This window comes from Monodelphis domestica, chromosome 3 (assembly GCF_027887165.1).
Source record: "Monodelphis domestica isolate mMonDom1 chromosome 3, mMonDom1.pri, whole genome shotgun sequence".
Taxonomy (NCBI): Eukaryota; Metazoa; Chordata; class Mammalia; order Didelphimorphia; family Didelphidae; genus Monodelphis; species Monodelphis domestica.
This window is the reverse complement of record NC_077229.1, coordinates 362,294,802-362,315,359: the sequence shown is the minus strand read 5'-3', so window position 1 is coordinate 362,315,359 and position 20,558 is coordinate 362,294,802. Positions and strand designations below refer to the sequence as shown.

The window sequence follows — 20,558 nt, the reverse complement described above, 5'->3', positions numbered from 1 at the left end:
ATTTTTATTTTTATTTTAGATCTTGTGCAAAGGTTGGAAGATCTTAAATGAATCTATTATAATTAAAAATAATTCTTTCCATCCAGAAAATAATTCAGGTCCAAATGTATTTTGGGCCAAATGTTTTCTTAAGACATTTTTTTACTTACTTCTATATAGAGGCAAGATGTTATAAATGAAAGATGAACCAGACTTAGAACCAGGGAGATCTGAGTTCAAATTCCATTTCTGACACATTTTGGCTTTGTGATAAAGTAACTACAAGGATCTGAATTTTGTACCTAGTATCAAGCTGTATTAATTGGTGCAATACATTTTCTCCCCATAGTCAAACAGTATAGAGATCAAAGGATGCTTTTTCATTTCAAATTAAAATATCTCCAAATAGTTATTATTTTAAAATAAAATGAAATTACATAGAAGAAATTACAGGTAAATTTTTTTAATGTTCATTGACATGCCTGTTCTTGGAAAAGTTAGAAACTGGCAGCTTTTGGAGGAAGAAACAAAGTATGGTAGCAAAACCCTAAGAATTGTTTAGACAATGAAGTTTGTTGATTTAATGTGGTATTAGTGAGGCACTTCATTAAGTCTGGGGAAATGGATATGCTACTTTGTCTGAAAGCAAACAACACATATATATGGAGATTTCCATAGTCCTTTGGATAGTGCATGGTGGCAAACTAGGGAAATAAGGGTTAAATCCAATTGGGCAGCTTAAAAACAAGCTCCCTGTTTTGAAAACCAAGCATCAGGCAGCAGAAACTTTGTTTTGGTATTTTAACTAAAAGAGCCTTCTATCTACCACACTAGGAGCACAATTCCTAGATTCTTTCCTTCTAAATCATATTTTCAGTGTCCAAAGAATGTCCAAAGGTCTGATGATGGCTTTTACAACAAAGTTATCAGGTCACGTAGGATGATCTTTCAGTAAAAGATAAAGTGAGAGATCTTTGCCAACAGGGAAGAGAAAAAGCATTCCTGAAGAGGATTGCCATTAAAGGGTCATTTTCTAACTAAAAAATTAATGCTATTTTAAGTAATTTTAGGTGAGTTGATGTGAAGAGAAAATTAAGCTGTCATCAAAATTTCAAATTGCATTGAATCCCCAAAATGAAAACTTCCTTTCTCTTGTTATATAAAAACTAATGGATTTCTGACTAATATAGCTCTTGGTTTCCCAGGATAAAAAATTTCCTAGGTTTCAGGGTAGCATAAAAATAGTGTTAAAATTCCTAAAAAAGTAAGTTGGCCCTTTTTGTCTCTAGTGTTTCTTAACAGAGACAACAAAAACAGATAGGATTCAATACTAATTCCTTAGGAGTCTTTTGGAGAGGAATGAGCTAAAAACATTATCTTAATTATCTTAAATTTTTTAAATAGACTATTCATTTTGTTACCTAGCTTGTTAATTCTGGGAACAACAGAGTGATAAGGAATTGTCAGTGACAGGAGAAAATACCAAGATAGAAATTATAAGTATTTTTGCATTTGTAAATCCAAGTACACTATTCAGTGTAACGATTCAATTTTGCTGTAATAAAATTAATTGACTACAGATTCTCAGGAGATTTTTTTACTCATTTTCAAAGGGCAAGGTTTTTCTGTCCATTTATAATATATTTTTCAAAATTAAAAAATTTTAATTTATTTTTTAATTCCAATGGGAATAATCAATTCTTCAAAATTCCAGAAGCAAAAATGACTATAATAAAATTTCAAAATTCACTAATATTATCATTATAATTTTTGGTGTGTGTTTTCCTATGTAGACAGGGTATTTTATTTTAATTGAGTAAATTCATTGGGACAAATTTTGTATAGATCTTGACATACTAAAATTGCATGATCATATGTTCGATGTATATATTAATTATAGTGTCTGCAGTTTGAGTAGATTTTACACAATGTACATTTGAATTAATAACATTTCTAAATTAATCTGGTGTCTAACTCATGTACTTTGATTAAATTATTTGAGATATATGAAATGTACCCCAAATTTGTCTGTTTTTATTTGCACTTTCAATCATCCATTTCTATGCCTATTTTGTTTTTGGCAAATGTGTGTATATATATATATATATATATGTATATATATATACTTATATATAATTTTTTGGAAATGTTGTATAGTTTTTCACAAAAGGAAACATCAAGTGTGAATATGTTTTGTTTTAACTTGAAACAAACAACAAAAAAATTCTAGAAATCCATCCATTTTATTTGGAGGTTCCTTGATGGACTGAGTAATGTTTCATAATTCACATACAATCTTCTTTAAAAAAGAAAGAATGAAAGAAACACCTAACTATAATAAACACAGGAATCATTCAGCAGGAAAATCATGAACAACTAGTTCAATATATTTTAATGAGAATTCTGCATTATCTTCAATAAGTCTCAATTGATTATGGAAAAAAGCCTTAGTGATTTTTTTCTTTTTAATAATGTCTCTTTGTTGGGGATGAAATAATACTTTCAAGACAAAAAATTTAATTGCATTTCCAAAATACTCCCATATTTATATTCAAATTGAAAAGTCTAAAACATTTTGAGACATATTTTGTAAACTGCATGTAATATTTCCAGAAATGCTTTTTTAAAAGGACTTTTTTAAAGGTCATAACATAATTAGAAAATTTGTTGAAACAAAAAGGGAAACTCTATTCTTGACAGTCTTTGGCTATTACAAGAACAAAATAATAGCTAATTAATTGTATCCAGTAAATTGAGAAGCCTCCTGAGAGTTATAGTCAAATCAGTGCTGACTTCATTAGATTTCATTCCCTTTCTGTCACACCCATACCCCTGTTTCCACTTAGCTGCTTGCCAGGAATTGTCTTTCCTTCGGCTTATTAAAGATGAATATTTTTTTTCATTAACAAGCCACCATATTGCTTATTAAGAGTTATATACTTATTACTTCATTTTAAGAAGTTAGATATTTTCCTTTGTATCCTTCTAGTCTAAATCTATATATTTGATTAATTCTAAACTATTAGTTATTCTTGGGTACATTCAGTACATTCAGTATAAAACAGAACCATTTTATTTTCTTTTCTAATTTATAGTCTTCACTTTATCTTATTCCACATGGGTTATGTATATCTAACACAATCTGTCCTAAAATACCATTGCTATGAATAGTTTCATTGTGCTTGGATACATTTGAGTTTGAACAACAATTATTAAATGTTTACTGTATGCAAGACACTTGATAGCCTCTCTATGGATGTCAATATTGTAATAACTAAAAATCCATATTGCATAAGAAAAAATTTAAATTATTACTTTTTCTTCAATTTGTGCAGTTAATTTGAATTGGTTTCCCACTCCAAGTATTATTTCATTCATTTGGAAAAGTGCTGTGCTATTTCTTTATAATTCCCTCAACTGTGATGCTGTACTCATATCTTTACCCAATAAATCATTTTCATTTATGGAACAACATTACCACTATGTATTTTTACTAATCAATTATATATGAGACAATGCCATGAAAATAGAAGGAGACAATAATTCAAAAGTCTTTCACATTTCATAAAATGTTTTGGTTCCATTTATTTCATCAGCATATTCTTTGTTCAATCAAATGTTCTTTTAAAGGAGTCCACTGACATTGTTTTTCCTGAATCGTCCCAAACATATTTAAGTATATTGAAATGCCTAGGTCCCATTACAGTCATTTGAATTCATAGAACATCCACTAGCACTGCATTTATTTTATTCTCTGCTCTCTAAACTATCAGGCACTTGATTGATACTGAACATGTGCACCTTTCTCACAGTTAGGATGCCTTCCTGGGTGTCCTTCTGAGTTATGATGTCAAACATGTCAGTTCCATCTCCATCAATAATTCTATATTCTATTTCAGCATTTTTTCCAGTGTCAGCATCTGTTGCTTTTACACTGCCAATGGCTGTGCCAACTGGGGAAGATTCAGGAACACGAAGATGGATAGTGTCTACAAATGGAAAAAAAAAAAAGAACCTTATTTGATCAGTTTTACCAGTATTGAGAAAATGAGCAGCAATAAAAAGAAAAAAAAAGAGTTTTAATATTATATAGAATCACAGCAAATAACCAGAGTTATTGTCTTATTCTAAATGCCCACTCAATATTAATCATTGATTAATCATGTAATAGTTGCTATTTTTTCATAGTATGTATAATTAAAAAAATTTGGTTGTTATTTTAAAATTCACAGGTATTTCCTACCCTCTCCCTAAACTAAAGAAGGCATCATTTAGCAGAAACAATATATCTATATATAAAACTATGTCTTTCTTATTTCTATTTATCAGTTCTTTCTCTGGAGATGGATACCTAAAATGAGGAATGAGATAGAGGAGGAAACAATAATGAATCCAGTATGTTGGCTCCATATCCTTGGAAATGTTGATGAATTAAATTATCATCTTTAGTTAAATAACTCATTGATCTACATACTGATTTCTGGTCCCTCTCCTGAGCTCAGGTCTTCTAAAGATTGTCAGGTTGAGTGCATCTAAAAAAGGAAATCAGACTGCCCAAAAGACACATAATTTGAAAGTTGGAAGGGACCTCGTCAGATTCAACCACAATAAATCCTTGATGGTTGTCCATGAGATGAACAAATAGGACAGAACTTCAAATCTTGCCTCTATGAGTTTTAAAATTTGTGACAACATATTTCTAACTCTTTAGTTTATTCAATTCTTAAGTATAAATCCAAAATGGCTATTATTTTCCTTATCAGAGAGTTTCTAATTCAAGATCATATCAAGTATGTTTTTTTTGTCTAATTCTCCAAATTTTATCAATGATACCACAACAGTGCCAGATTTAAAACCACAAGACAGAGGTCCTGAGCTCATGTATTGACCATTACTATATTTATGACTTTGAAAACGTCAATCGATTCTCTGTTCCTACGTTTTCCAACCTGTAAAATCAGTATAATCTAAATTACCTGCCTCTTAGGATGATTAGGAGAAAATACTTTTATAAGCATTAACTAATTGCTCAGAAGGAGATCATAGGGGTCCCTTTGCTGCCCCTGCAAGCACGATTCTTCAAAATGCTCATATGCAGATCTGAGTTACAATTAAGTTTTGCAGTTTTAGGATGAGAAGTAACAGAAGTATATACCAGGACCTGTGACCTCAGAGGAACAGAGGTTACAGCTCCAAAGCAGAAAAGGTGCGTGTGGTTACTCAAAGACAAGAACACAGGCTGGGAGATAACTAAACACATCTCTTCTTATATCATATAACCTTGGAAGAACTGAAAAGTCACTTTGGAGGCACCTGCACAAAAATCCTGAAACTTGTAACAGTGACTCCTTCACCACAGTTATGGATCCCAAGTTTAACAGTTTGTTTGAGTTAAAAGGAAAAGGCTAGAAAATCAACTAAGCAATTTAAAAAGAAACAACACAGAAAGTTATTTTGATGACAGGGCACACTAAAACACAAACTCAGAAGACAATAATACTAGTGTGACCAAATCCTCTAGGAAAAATTAGAATTGATTTCAAGCCCAAACAGAATTAATGGAAGAGCTAAAAAAAGGATTTCAAAAATGAAATAAAAGAAGAAAATTGGGGAAAGAAATGAGAGCAAAACAAGAAAATTAAAAAAAGAGTCAACAGCTTAGTAAAGGAGGCACAAAAATATTAAAGAAATTGATATCTTAAAAAACAGAATAGGCCAATCAATAAAGAGGCACAAAAATCCATGAAGAGAAATTCTTAAAAAGCAGAATTAACAAATAAAAAAAGAGATACAAAAATTCACTGAGGAAAAGAAACCTCTTGGAAGTAGAACTGGCCAAATGGAAAAAGATGCTACAAAAGCTTATTCATTCAGCTTAAAAATTAAAATTGGGGAAGTGTAAGCTAATAACTACATGACACATCAAGAAACAAAGTAAAAAAATAGAAAAACACTATAACATGAAAAGTAAATACAGAAGCAATATTCTAAGAATTACTGGACTACCTGAAAGCTATTATTAAAAAAAACTTAGATATCATTTTTCAAAAAAATTATCAAAGAAAATTGCCCTGATAGTCTAGAACCACAATGCCAATAGAAATAGAAAAAGTCCAGCAATCCCATCCTGGGAGAAAACCCAAATGGATAACTCTCAGAAATATTAGTCAATCTCCAGAACTTTTGTGTCAAAAAAGAAAATATTACAAGCAGTCAAAAAGAAACAATTCAAATTTTAGGGAGCCAAAACAAAAAAATTGCCATTTCTACCTTAAAGGATCATCAGACTTATAATATGATATTCCAGAGGGCAAAAGAATTAGGATTTCAACTAGAAATCACTTACCCAGAAAAACTGAGAAGAACACTATAGGGCAAAAATGAGTATTCAGTGAAATAGAGATTTTTCAAGTATTTCTGATGAAAAGACCAGAACTGAATGAAAAATCTGACTCTTAAATACAAGGACCAAGAGAATGATAAAAAGGTAAATAGGAATGGTAAATTAAAATATTTTCAATAAGATTAAAGTGTTTATATGGGAAGATGATTCTTGTAATTTCTAAGAGCTTTATCATCAGGGCACTTAAGATTTAATATATAAACTACAGGCAAGGGTGTGAGTTGAATATGATGGAATAATATCTAATAAAATAAAGACATGAGGAAGAGGAATGATTTAGGAGAAGCATATAGGGAAAAATAGGATGGGGTAAATTTTCACACATAAAAGAAGCATGAAAAAGCTTTTACAGTAGAATGGGAGTTGGGGAAGTAGGGCACAGGTTGAAGGTTTTTAATTAGGACAGCCTGGTGATCTTCTCTCCTTCATTCTCTCACTAATTTTTACTAATAAATATTTATTAATTAATATACAGTAAATTATAATCATTACAGTTGAAGGGTATAAGAGAATGGAGACAGGACTAAAGGAAAAGAGGTGGAATTGAGGGATGTGGTGGTCTGAAATTAAACAGGGGGAAATAAGGTGTAGAGTAATCATAATGGTGTAAAATATTTTACATGATTCTCTAATAAAAGCCTCATTTCTCAAAATCATAGAGAAATTATTTGAATGCATAAAAATACAAGTTATTCCCAAACTGAAAAATGGTCAAAGGATATGAAGTCACAGTTCTCAGACAAAATAATTAAAGCTTTCTCTATAGTCATGCAAAACATGTTCTAAGTCACTATTAATTAGATACATGCAAATTAAAATCACTGAAGTACCACTCCATATGTGTCAGATTGGCTATTATGAGAGAAAAGAGATACAACAAAACTTGTAAGGGATGTGGGAAAATTGAAATATTGATAAACTGTTGGGGGACTTGTGAACTGATTCAACCATTCTGGAGAGCAATTTGGAATTATGACCAAAGGGAAATGAAACAATACATACCCTATGACCCAGTAATACCATTAGTAGGTTTGTATTCTATAGAGATAAAAAATAAAAAGGGAAAGGACTTACATGTAGAAAAATATTTGAAGTACTTCTTTTTTTGTGGTTGTTAGAGCAAAGAATTAGAAAGTGAAGGAATACCCATTATTGGGGAATGGCTGAGCAAGTTATATTGTATGATTATAATGAAATAATATTATGCTGTAATAAATTTGAAAAGAATTAATAGTTCAGAAAAAACTGGAAAGACTTCTAGGAATTGAAGCAGAGAGAAGTATGCAGAACCAGAAGAATATTATATAGAGTGACCACAATATTGTACATTAAATATTGTGAATAACTTAGCCATTCTCAGCAATACAATGATCCAATACAATGACAAGAATTCATGAAAAAAAAATCTGCTTTCAGAGAAAGAACTGATGGAGTATGAATCCAGACAAAAGCAAACTTTTTTCACTTTCTTTTTAATTTTTTTGTTTGAGTTTCTTTCCCCAAAAGGATTAATATGGGGAAAAATTTAAATGATTGCACACTTACAATCTATATCAGATTGTTTAACATCACAATAGTGGGGAAGAGGGAAGGAAGGAGCAAATTTGAGACTCAAAATCTTTTTAAAATATAGGAAACTTTTTCACACGTAACTGGGGAAAATAACAATACTATTTTAAAGTGATTTAGAAGTGAGTAGCTATTGAAGTCAATGAAATGAGATATATTTATTTTAGCCCCAGATATTCCATGGGAAAACAGTCTTACCTTTTTATTCCCAATCTCACGTCTTTTGCAATTTTCCATGGATTGATCTGTACACTGTCATGGACCATTAAAATTCATGTACTATTTTGTTAATATTTGAAACTATATTTTTTATATTTTTAACTTCCAAAAATTGAAGAAGTCGAGTATTACGACAAATTCCTCACTGCCCCATTATCTCAGTAGCTCTTAAATTTGTATATTTCTTGACAAGTAATAATATATTTTATTGATATGTTTTACATATTCTGGATGTCTGTGATCTTACTTATTATCTTCTTATAACATAGATCTTGTGTGTCAGAAAAAGAAATATGATGAGGAATCAGGGCACCTTGGGATTAATCATTTTCTGCTACTACCTAACTCTTTGAACTTAAGCAAATCTCACACCTCTGGCTTCTCAACTCTAAAATCAGAGGATTGAATTAGATGATTTCTAAGAACCCTTTCACATAGTAACACTGTAAGATTCTACTCTGTAACTCCTCTATGAAAAGTCATGTCAAAGAGTCTTCAACAATTTTATAGAACATAAAGTCTTAAAAAATTTTATTTAGGGGGGACTTCCGGGTAATCATGGCTGCAATCTAGACGCCACATGGTTCCTCTCCCCAGCACCGAACGAAATAGACTACATCAAAGGAGCATAAAAATCACCTTTGGTGGAACAGGACTCCCCAGTATCCCACAAAGGTGAAGGTACGTGGGGCTTGAACATTTCCACACTGTAATAAGAAGGAGGGAAAGCTTGCAAAGAAAAGTGGACTGAGCCGCCCTTCCACCACCCCACCTCCCCCACCAAACCAGAGTGAGCTACCTGAGCGCTCACCGGAACAGCGAGTGAGTGGGGAACGTCTCTATCTGGGGGGAGGGGCACTCCAGGGTCCTTGGAATCTGGGGACTGCCAGGAAAAAACGTCTCAGGGCGGTTTCACTGGAGAACCCGGCGCTGATTAAGGGGGTCAGCGGAGCTGTACTTGGGGAGGCTGCGCTAAACATCTCCACAGAGCTAAACACCAGGGGCAGACCATGTGCTGATTATCTGGGAGGAGCTGAACACCTGGGCAGTATGGCTGTGATCAGGGACCCAGTGCTCTAAGAAACCTCGGAGGCTAGGAAGAACTAGTCTGAAGCAACCTAAATTCACAGAAAAACTGCCCATATAACCCAGACCCCAGACCAAAAAGGAAAGGGGAATAAAACCACCAAAGGGATGGCTCACATGGCCCAAAATCAAGCCTCCAGGAAGAAAGGGAAAAAAGTGACTATTGAAAACTTTTATGGCAGAAGTACCCAAAGAAAAGACGAGAATGAGGAGGAAATCCAAAAAAAAAATCAGAACATGCCTCCCCAAATGGAAACTATCAACAAGCTCTGGAAGATCTCAAACAGGAACTTATCCAAAAAATGGAAACCTGGAAAGAAAAATGGGAGAAAGAGATCAGCAGTCTGACAGATAAGACTGCTCAATTGGAAAAAGAACTCGAAGCATCCAATAGAAGGGCAGACAAAGCTGAAAAGCAAAACCAGTCCCTAACGATCAGAATCAAGCAACTCGAAGAAAGCGAGATGATAAAACAGCAAGAATCAATAAAGCAAAACCCAAAAATTAATGAATTAGAAGAAAACATAAAATATCTCACTGAGAAGGTCACCGATCTCGAAAATAGAGGGAGAAGAGAAAACCTCCGAATTATCAGTCTCCCAGAAAAACCAGAGATAAACAATAAACTCGATATTATTCTACAGGAGATTATAAAAGAAAATTGCCCCACGTTCTGGAGCAAGGGGGCAAAATAGAAATAGAAAGGATTCATAGAACACCTTCTATACTAAATCCCCAAAAGACAACCCCTAGGAATATAATTGCCAAATTCAAAAGCTTCCAAGAAAAGGAGAAAATCCTACAAGAAGCCAAGAAGAGGAGCTTCAGATATAAGGGAGCTCCCATAAGGATCACACAGGACTTAACAGCTAACACATGAAGAGACCGCAAAGCATAGAACACGATATTTAGAAAGGCAAGAGAGCTGGGTCTCCAACCAAGAATCAACTACCCAGCAAAACTGACTATATACTTCCAGGGGAAAGTATTGGCATTCAACAAAATAGAAGATTTCCAAGCATTTGCTAAGAACAGACCAGAGCTCTGTGGAAAATTCGATATCCAAGCACAGAAAGCAAGAGAAACATGAAAAGGTAAATATGAAAGAAAGGGAAAAGGAGATAAATCTTATCTTTTTCTTTAAGTCAAACTCTCTTCTATAAGGACTACATTTACATCAAATTATATATATTAATATGTGGGGAAAATGTTTTGTGTAACTCTCATAAATTGTATCATCATAAGAGTAGTTAGAAGAAACATGCATGTGGAAAGATTAGAGCATTAAGAAGATTTGGGGAAAGTGGGGGCAAAGAAAGGAAAAGGGAGGGGGGAACCATCAATAATACTAAGATTAACTTCAAGAAATAGGGGGGGACTCAATAAAATAATCTTTCTCACACAAAGATACACATGGGAAAGGGAGGGGAATAATTCTCCTATAACAAGGAGAGGAAGAGAGCGTGAAGTGGAATTACTTAAACCTTTCTCTCAGTGAAATCAAATCTGAGAGGGAAGAACATCTAGATCCAGTGGGATCCTGAATTCTATCTTATCCATTAGGGCAAGAAAGAAAGGAAAATTAAGGAAGGGGGGAGGGAGTATTAAAAGGGAGGGAAAGAGAGGGGGGAGGGGAAGGGAGCATAAAAAGGGAGGGGCTATAAAGGGAAGCATCTCAAGGGAGGGGACTAGGGGGACTGACGTAAAGTAAATCACTGGTTCAAAAGGAGAAAGCTAAAGAAGAAACGTCAGAACTAGGGGAAGATATCAAAATGCCAGCGAATCCACAATGACAATAATAACTTTGAACGTGAATGGGATGAACTCACCCATAAAACGTAGACAAATAGCAGATTGGATTAGAACCCAAAACCCTATCATATGTTGTCTTCAAGAAACACATATGAGACGGGTTGACACTCACAAGGTTAGAAATAAAGGTTGGAGTAAGACCTTTTGGGCCTCAACTGATAGAAAGAAGGCAGGAGTTGCAATCATGATATCTGACAAAGCCAAAGCACAAATAGACCTGATCAAAAGGGATAGGGAAGGTAAATATATTCTGCTAAAAGGGAGTATAGACAATGAGGAAATATCACTAATCAACATGTATGCACCAAAAGGTATAGCATCCAAATTTTTAGTAGAGAAACTAGGAGAATTGAAGAAGGAAATAGACAGTAAAACTATATTAGTGGGAGACTTGAACCAACCACTATCAAATTTAGATAAATCAAACCAAAAAATAAGCAAGAAAGAGGTAAAAGAGGTGAATGAAATCTTAGAAAAATTAGAGTTAATAGACATATGGAGAAAAATAAATAGGGACAAAAAAGAATGCACCTTCTTTTCAGCACCACATGGTACATTCACAAAAATAGATCATACACTAGGTCATAGAAACATGGCACTCAAATGCAGAAAAGCAGAAATAATAAATGCAGCCTTTAAAGATCACAAGGCAATAAAAATATTGATCGGCAAGGGTATATGCAGAGCCAAATCAAAAATTAATTGGAAATTAAATAACATGATATTCCAAAATCGGATAGTTAGAGAAGAAATCATAGAAACAATTAATTTTGTTGAGGAAAATGACAAGGGCGAAACATCCTTTCAAACCTTATGGGATGCAGCCAAGGCAGTACTTAGAGGAAAATTCATATCCCTGAGTACATATATTAACAAATTAGGGAGGACAGAGATCAAGGAATTGGAAATGCAAATCAAAAAACTTGAGAACGAACAAATTAAAACCCCCCAGAAGAAAACCATACTAGAGATCCTAAAAATTAAGGGAGAAATTAATAAAATCGAAAGTGACAGAACTATTGAGCTAATAAACAAGACTAGAAGCTGGTACTTTGAAAAAACAGACAAAATAGACAAAGTACTGTTTAATCTAATTAAAAAAAGGAAAGAAGAAAGGCAAATTAACAGCATAAAGGATGAAAAGGGGGATCTCACCTCCAATGAAGAGGAAATTAAGGCAATTATTAAAAACTACTTTGCCCAACTATATGGCAATAAATATACCAACCTAGGTGATATGGATGAATATTTACAAAAATATAAATTGCCTAGACTAACAGAAGAAGAAATAGTTTTCTTAAATAATCCCATATCAGAAAAGGAAATCCAACAGGCCATCAAAGAACTTCCTAAGAAAAAATCCCCAGGGCCTGACGGATTTACCAGTGAATTCTATCAAACATTCAGAGAACAGTTAATCCCAACACTATACAAACTATTTGACATAATAAGCACAGAGGGAGTTCTACCAAACTCCTTTTATGAAACAAACATGGTACTAATTCCAAAGCCAGGCAGGCCAAAAACAGAGAAAGAAAATTATAGACCAATCTCTCTAATGAATATAGATGCAAAAATCTTAATTAGGATACTAGCAAAAAGATTCCAGCAAGTGATCAGAAGGGTCATCCTCCATGATCAAGTAGGATTTATAGCAAGGATGCAGGGCTGGTTCAACATTAGGAAAACTATCCACATAATTGACCACATCAACAAGCAAACCAACAAGAACCACATGATTATCTCAATAGATGCAGAAAAAGCCGTTGATAAAATACAACACCCATTCCTTCTAAAAACACTAGAAAGCATAGGAATAGAAGGGTCATTCCTAAAAATAATAAACAGTATATATCTAAGACCATCAAGTAATATCATCTGCAATGGGGATAAACTAAATCCATTCCCATTAAGATCAGGAGTGAAACAAGGATGCCCATTATAACCTCTATTATTTGACATTGTATTAGAAACACTAGCAGTAGCACTTAGAGAAGAAAAAGAAATTGAAGGCATTAAAATAGGCAAGGAGGAGACCAAATTATTGTTCTTTGCAGATGACATGATGGTCTACTTAAAGAATCCTAGAGATTCAAACAAAAAGCTAATCGAAATAATCAACAACTTTAGCAAAGTTGCAGGATACAAAATAAACCCACATAAGTCATCAGCATTTCTATATAATTCCAACACAGCTCAGCAGCAAGAACTAGAAAGAGAAATCCCATTCAAAATTACCCTAGACAAAATAAAATACTTAGGAATCTATCTCCCGAGACAAACACAGGATCTATATGAACACAACTACAAAACACTTTCCACACAACTAAAACTAGACTTGAACAATTGGAAGAACATTAACTGCTCATGGGGAGGACGAACCAATATAATAAAAATGACCATCCTACCCAAACTTGTTCATCTATTTAGTGCCATATCCATTGATCTCCCAAAATATTTCTTTTCTGATTTAGAAAAAAAACATAGAAAAGTTCATTTGGAAGAACAAAAGATCCAGGATATCCAGGGAAATAATGAAAAAAAACAGAAAGCAAGGGGGCCTTGCAGTCCCAGATCTCAAACTATACTATAAAGCAGCAGTAATAAAAACAATTTGTTACTGGATAAGAGACAGAAAGGAGGATCAGTGGAATAGACTGGGGGTAAGCGACCTCAGCAAGACAGTATATGATAAACCCAAAGATCCCAGCTTTTGGGACAAAAATCCACTATTCGATAAAAACTGCTGGGAAAATTGGAAGACAGTGTGGGAGAGATTAGGAATTGATCAACACCTCACACCCTACACCAAGATAAATTCAAAATGGTTGAAAGACTTAAACATAAAGAAGGAAACCATAAGTAAATTGGGTAAACACAGAATAGTATACATGTCAGACCTTTGGGAAAGGAAAGACATTAAAACCAAGCAAGACTTAGAAAGAGTCACAAAATGTAAAAAATAATTTAGACTACATCACATTAAAAAGCTTTTGTACAAACAAAACCAATATAAATAAAATCAGAAGGGAAACTACAAATTGGGAAAAAATTATTCATAGAAACCTCTGACAAAGGTTTTTAAAGAGCTAAATCAATTGTACAAAAACCCAAGCCATTCTCCAATTGATAAATGGGCAAGGGATATGGATAGGCAATTCTCAGATAAAGAAATCAAAACTATTAATAAGCACATGAAAAAGTGTTCTAAATCTCTCATAATCAGAGAGATGCAAATCAAAACAACTCTGAGGTATCACCTCACAGCTAGCAGATTGGCTAACATGATAGCAAAGGAAAGTAATGAATGCTGGAGGGGATGTGGCAAAGTAGGGACATTAATTCTCTGCTGGTGGAGTTGTGAACTGATCCAACCATTCTGGAGGGCAATTTGGAGCTATGCCCAAAGGGCGATAAAAGAATGTCTGCCCTTTGATCTAGCCATAGCACTGCTGGGTCTGTACCCCAAAGAGATAATGGAGAAAAAGACATGTATAAGAATATTCATAGCTGCACTCTTTGTGGTGGCCAAAAATTGGAAAACAAGGGGATGCCCATCAATTGGGGAATGGCTGAACAAATTGTGGTATATGTTGGTGATGGAATACTATTGTGCTAAAAGGAATAATAAAGTGGAGGAATTCCATGGAGACTGGAACAACCTCCAGGAAGTGATGCAGAGTGAAAGGAGCAGAAACAATGGACTTCTCCATTAGTATCAATGCAATGTCCCTGAACAATCTGCAGGGATCTAAAAAATACTATCCACAAGCAGAGGATAAACTGTGGGAGTAAAAACACTGAGGAAAAGCAACTGCTTGACTACAGGGTTGGAGGGGATAAGACTGAGGAGAGACTCTAAATGAACACTATAATGCAAATTCCAACAACAGGGAAATGGGTTCGAGTCAAGAACACATGTGATAACCAGTGGAATCGTGCGTCGGCTATGGGAGAGGGAAAGGTGGGGGGGGGGGAGGAAAAGAAAATGATCTTTGTTTCTAGTGAATAATGTATGGAAACGACCAAATAAAATAATGTTTAAAAATTAAAAAAAATGTTATTTAGCAACATTTTTATAGCTAGATATTCATATGGTTAGATAAAGCAAATATATATATATATATACATACATATAATATATAAACAGTTGGTCATAAGGTGCTTATGCATGTACATGTAGTTTTTTGATTATGTGTACATGGAATTATATAAATATGCTAAATGCATATAGACATGTAAATATATTTATACATTTTAAAAGATCCTAAAATCCATGTGTGCATACATGAATTTGCATATTAGGTCATATAGGAATTATGTTTAACTTAAAATTTTTATTTATTAAAAATCCATTTTTGATAGAAAATAATAAGGAAGTTCTGGATCACAGATTTGCAACAACTATTTTATAGATGGGAAAATCAGTATTATTTTCACTATAACTAACCTGGTTCTTAGTAAATCAATTGTTTAAATGATATCATTTTCCTCCATAGTTTGTAGTGGAATATATTAAGGAAATGAAAATTAGCAGAAAGGATTGGTTTTTCATACACTGAAAACAACCTAATACTGCAACTACCATCCATCCATCTCTTGTTTCTTCTTCACTTAAAGGCATCTGTTTGCATGTAATTTATTTTTATCTTATAGTTGATGGTGCTTTAATTATGTTGCCCAATTTCCCATCAATTCCAATTACAGCTGTTTTAAATTTAATCCCAGGTGCCAAGATTGAATCAAATGCTTCTTCTTTAAACTCTAATGTAGACAAATATTTCCCCCTAGTTAGTGTTTTTGCATTCTTGGTTATATACTTTAGAATAAAGATATGGTAGTTAAGTGAATCTGAAGAGCAGAAATTCAATTTAGAGTTTTACACATTTCATGCTAATATTGCTATACCAGGAAAAATACACTCATGTATTTATAAAGGGAATTGTTCTAAAAAGTCATGTGATTTGATAAACAGAATCTTTTTAAGTGCATCTCCCCCACCATCTGTTAGTATTTGAAATGGGACTATGTATGATTAGTCCTTTTAGGCTTCAGGAATTTTTTCAGTTTTTAAGAGTTGTTTTTTTAAATTGCAATTATATTGCAAAGCGTTTAGTCTTAATTAGGTACTAATAACATCTTCAGTGGAAGGATTCTTGACATATAGTTGATGACAAGATCTATTAGAAACAAGAACTGGATAGTCATGGTAAGGGAAGGATGGGGGAGAAGATTGATCCAGGAATTGGATTGGAGAATTTGAAAGGAGGATGGATTGTGAAAGCAAAAAATGCCACTTTCTTAATTTTACATAGATCTACTTTGAGTAGAGATATGGATAAGAAAAAAAGAAATTTCAATTTAGTTATGTTATTTATAACTTTATTATTTATTTTGAATAGTTTATTTTATTTTATAACAGTGTATTATTTTATTGAATCATTTTAATAAATTCTATTTTATTGTGGTATTCCAAAGTTTCACTTTGATTTTTTACTCTTTTATTGTGTACTGTTTTCCATTACTTTATTATAAATTCATGAATTACATGATCATTTGAAATGATATTTTGCATAAGGTAATTGTATTATGATGAATTGATTTAAAAATCTCTCCTGCATTGTTTTGTTCTAGACATGACTTAAAAAGTGAAAAGATAACATCTTAAATATATGCAACGAACTCTGGAGTAGTTATTCTATGAAAGACAGAAAAAAAGGACAAATTGCATATAGTAGAGTTAAAATGTGAAATGGGGAATGGGGAGAGAAGTCATACTAGGGACAGATGCCTGATTGGAAGTTCTTGACTCTAGAAGAGTTATTATGACAATACCATGGCTCTGGATGCCATTTTGGCTTTGTATTTCTGAATGCTATACTTAAGACCAGCAGGATAGGGAATTACAGAAAATTGTTGTTTATGTTTTGTCTAGAAATGGATTAGAAAACATATAATTCACACAGAAGTTACTAATATACACATATCTAATTATTCATCCCAAATCACTATTTGGTCAAAAATAGCATTTCCTTCAATATTTGTAAGTTGTTTCTCAAGAAGATAAACTTGAAATTTATGTAGCCTTTATTGGAATAAGAAAAAGCAAAAGAAAAAGTTTGCAAAAGGCAAAGGCTTGATTTCAATACAGGGGAGTTCATGCACGGAATGCTAGAGACTAAGTTCCAAAGAATATCAGAAAGATATAAAATGAGGACCAGTGCCCTCGAGGTGGCTTTTGGGTTCTTGTATCTTGGAGATCTTGAAGACATCACTTCTTGCCAGGGTGAATAACGGACAGTCAGTTGGAAGCCATTTGCCTGTACCCAAGAGTTCTCTTATCTTCCATTCAGTCTCTGAATAGAGATATATCTACCAGAGTTACAGCTGTTGTTGCTGATTGTGTTCCTGAGTTCCTATTCCCTATTTATTATACGATTTATTGAGAAGAACCACCATGAGCCAGAAAGATGTTTGTCATCAACAGAAGCCAGCAACCACTTGGCTAGACCCTACAGAGGACTTTGCCATTTGCCTCCACCCAACCGAGTAACCTGAACTATCTTTTGTCTACCAATACTATTTTGGGAGTGGGGTAATAGACAGGAAAGATAGGTAGGATTTTTAGGTTTCAGAGACAGAGTAGTGATAAGCAGCTTGGAAGAACATAAGGCAGAATCAGAAGGATCTCCTAGCTTGGGGGAGGGGAATAAGAGAATTATCGATTAGGGAAACCTCCCTTGGTCCTCCTTTCATTCCCTGTGTGAAACTACCCAAATAAACTCTTTTTGTTTGGAAAAGACAGCAGTCAGATTATGGTTTGTCACTGGATTAGGCCTTAGGCCCAGCATCTGAGCACTTGACCATTTACCATCTTGAGGGGTCAAATAACGCACCTATTTCACCTTGGCTTCATAGCAATCTCTTTTGTTGTCCAAGGTCTCCTTTTACACACACACACACACACACACACACACACACACACACACACACACACACGGTTCTAAGAATATCTGGAACTTAAACTAATGAAATCAGGAAGGGACCCTCAGATAAATGTGGATCTTAGTTAGCTCTTTCTAAGACCCTGTGATCTAGTATACTTAGAGGGAACAGTGACAAACTGTATAGGATAAAATGCCAAGACATAAATATGTATATAGATATATATATGCATAAATGTATATATATGTATAACATATATTCAACTAGAGTTAAGGGATTAAGGGATTAAGATTAAGAAAAATGAGAAAAGAAACAAAATGGGATAAATTTATGTCACAAAGAAGCACATGGAAAAAGGGGGGGGAGAACATCAATAAACTGGAAGGGTAAAGAGGTTGGAGATAGGAAATACTCAACTGGTACATGTATTGAAATTGACCCAAAGAGAGAAGAGCAATCCAATTCATTGGGGCAAAAAAGCGATTTGTGCCCTATAGGGAAGAAGAAGAAGGGTAGCAAATGGACTGGTGGGGAGGGAAGTAGTATAAGGGAGGGAGAGGGTAGAGGGTAGTTTAAAAGGACTATAAAGAAAATAAGGGGGGGAATAACAAGGGAGGGTCAAGGGAGAAGTGAAATAAGGGTGGGAATTAGGGGAACTTATTAAAAAACAAAACATTGGTGTGGAAAGAAATAGTGAAAGAAGAAAAGGCAGGACTAGGAGTAGAAATCAGAATACTTGGAAATACACAGCTGATAATCATAACTCTGAATGTGAATGGAATGAAATCACCCATAAAGGGCAAGCGAATAGCAGAGTGGGCCAGTATCCAAAACCCTAAAATATGCTGTCTACAAGAAACACACATAAGGAAAGTAGATACACATAGGATCAAAGTAAGAAGATGAAGCCATATCTATTGGGCATCATCTGATAAAAAGAAGGCAGGAGTCTCAATAATGATATATGACAAAGCCAAAGAAAATATAGATATGATTAGTAGGGAAAGGGATGGTAATTACATTCTGATAAAAGGCAGTATAAACAATGAGGAAATATCAGTACTAAACATGTATGCACCAAATGGCATAGCATCCAAATTTCTAAAGGAGAAACTAATGGAGCTCAAGGATGAAATAGATAGAAAAACTATACTAGTGGGAAACTTGAACCTATCTCTATCCGAATTAGATAAATCAAACCAAAAAATAAAAAAGAAAGAGGTAAGAGAAGTGAATGAAATCTTAGAAAAATTAGAGTTAATATTTATGTGGAGAAAAATAAATAGGGAAAAACAGGAATACACTTTCTTTTCAGCAGCACATGGTACATTCACAAAGATTGACCATGCACTAGGGCATAAATACATTGCAAACAAGTGCAAAAGAGCAGAAATAACAAATGCAACCTTCTTAGATCACAATTCAAAGAAAATAATGATTAGTGAGGGTACATGGAGAGGCAAATCAAAAATTAACTGGAAATTAAATAATACAATTCTCCAAAATCGATTAGCTGAACAAATCATAGAAACAATTAATAATTTCATTGAAGAAAATTACAATGATGAGACATCCCTTCAAAAACTATGGGATGTAGCCAAAGCACTACTCAGGGGGAAATTTATATCCTTGAGTTCATATATTAACAAACTAGAGAGGGCAGAGGTCAATGAATTGGGCATGCATATTAAAAAACTATAAAGTGAACAAATTAAGAATCATCAGATGAAGACTAAATTAGTGATCCTAAAAATCAAAGGAGAAATTAATAAAATTGAATGTCAAAGAACTATTGATTTAATAATTAAGACTAGAAGATAGTACTTTGATAAAAACAAATAAAATAGACATGCTTAATCTATGGGTAAATGAAGAATTTATTAGCAAATGAGATAGGGAGCATTATAGGATATAGAATGAATAATTTTATCATAATAAGTATAAAAGGTTTTGTACAAACTAAAATAATACAATGAATATTAGAATGAAAGCAGAAAACTAAGAGGCATTTTAAAAAATCACAAAGAAAACCAGATTGACAGTATCCCAGATGAAAACTGAGATCTCACCTCTAAAGAAAAGGAAAATAAGGAAAATTAAAAACTATTATGCCCAATTATATGGCAACAAATATGGCAATCTAGGTGATATGGATGGATATTTACAAAAATATGAATTGCCTGGATTAAAAGAAGAAGAAATAGATTACCTCAACGACCCCATGTCAGAAAAAGAAATTGAACAAACCATCAAAGAACTCCCTAAGAAAAAATCCCCAGGTACAGATGGATTCACAAATGAATCCTATCAAACATTCAAAGAAAAATTAATCCCAATATTATACAAACTATTTGACAAAATAAGCAAAGAGTTCTACCACATGCCTTTTACAACACAAACATAGTTCTGATTCCAAAGCCAGGAAGGTCAAATACAGAGAAAGTAAACTATAGACCATTCTCCTTAATGAATATAGATGCAAAAATCTTAAATAGGATACTAGGAAAAAGACTCCAAGAAGTCACCACAATAGTTACTCACTAAG

The 20,558-nt window shown here is 33.6% G+C and overlaps 1 protein-coding gene across 2 annotated transcripts in view; it reads right to left on the bottom strand.

The window, feature by feature from the left end:
* Positions 1–20,558, bottom strand: part of LOC100015273 (cadherin-10) — a 298,482-nt gene that overhangs the window by 43,106 nt on the left and 234,818 nt on the right. For both annotated transcript variants that reach the window (XM_007486838.3, XM_001364738.4), the window contains exon 6: positions 3,781–3,968. In XM_007486838.3, coding sequence (XP_007486900.1) covers positions 3,781–3,968 — 188 coding nt within the window. The remainder of the gene's footprint in view (positions 1–3,780; positions 3,969–20,558) is intronic.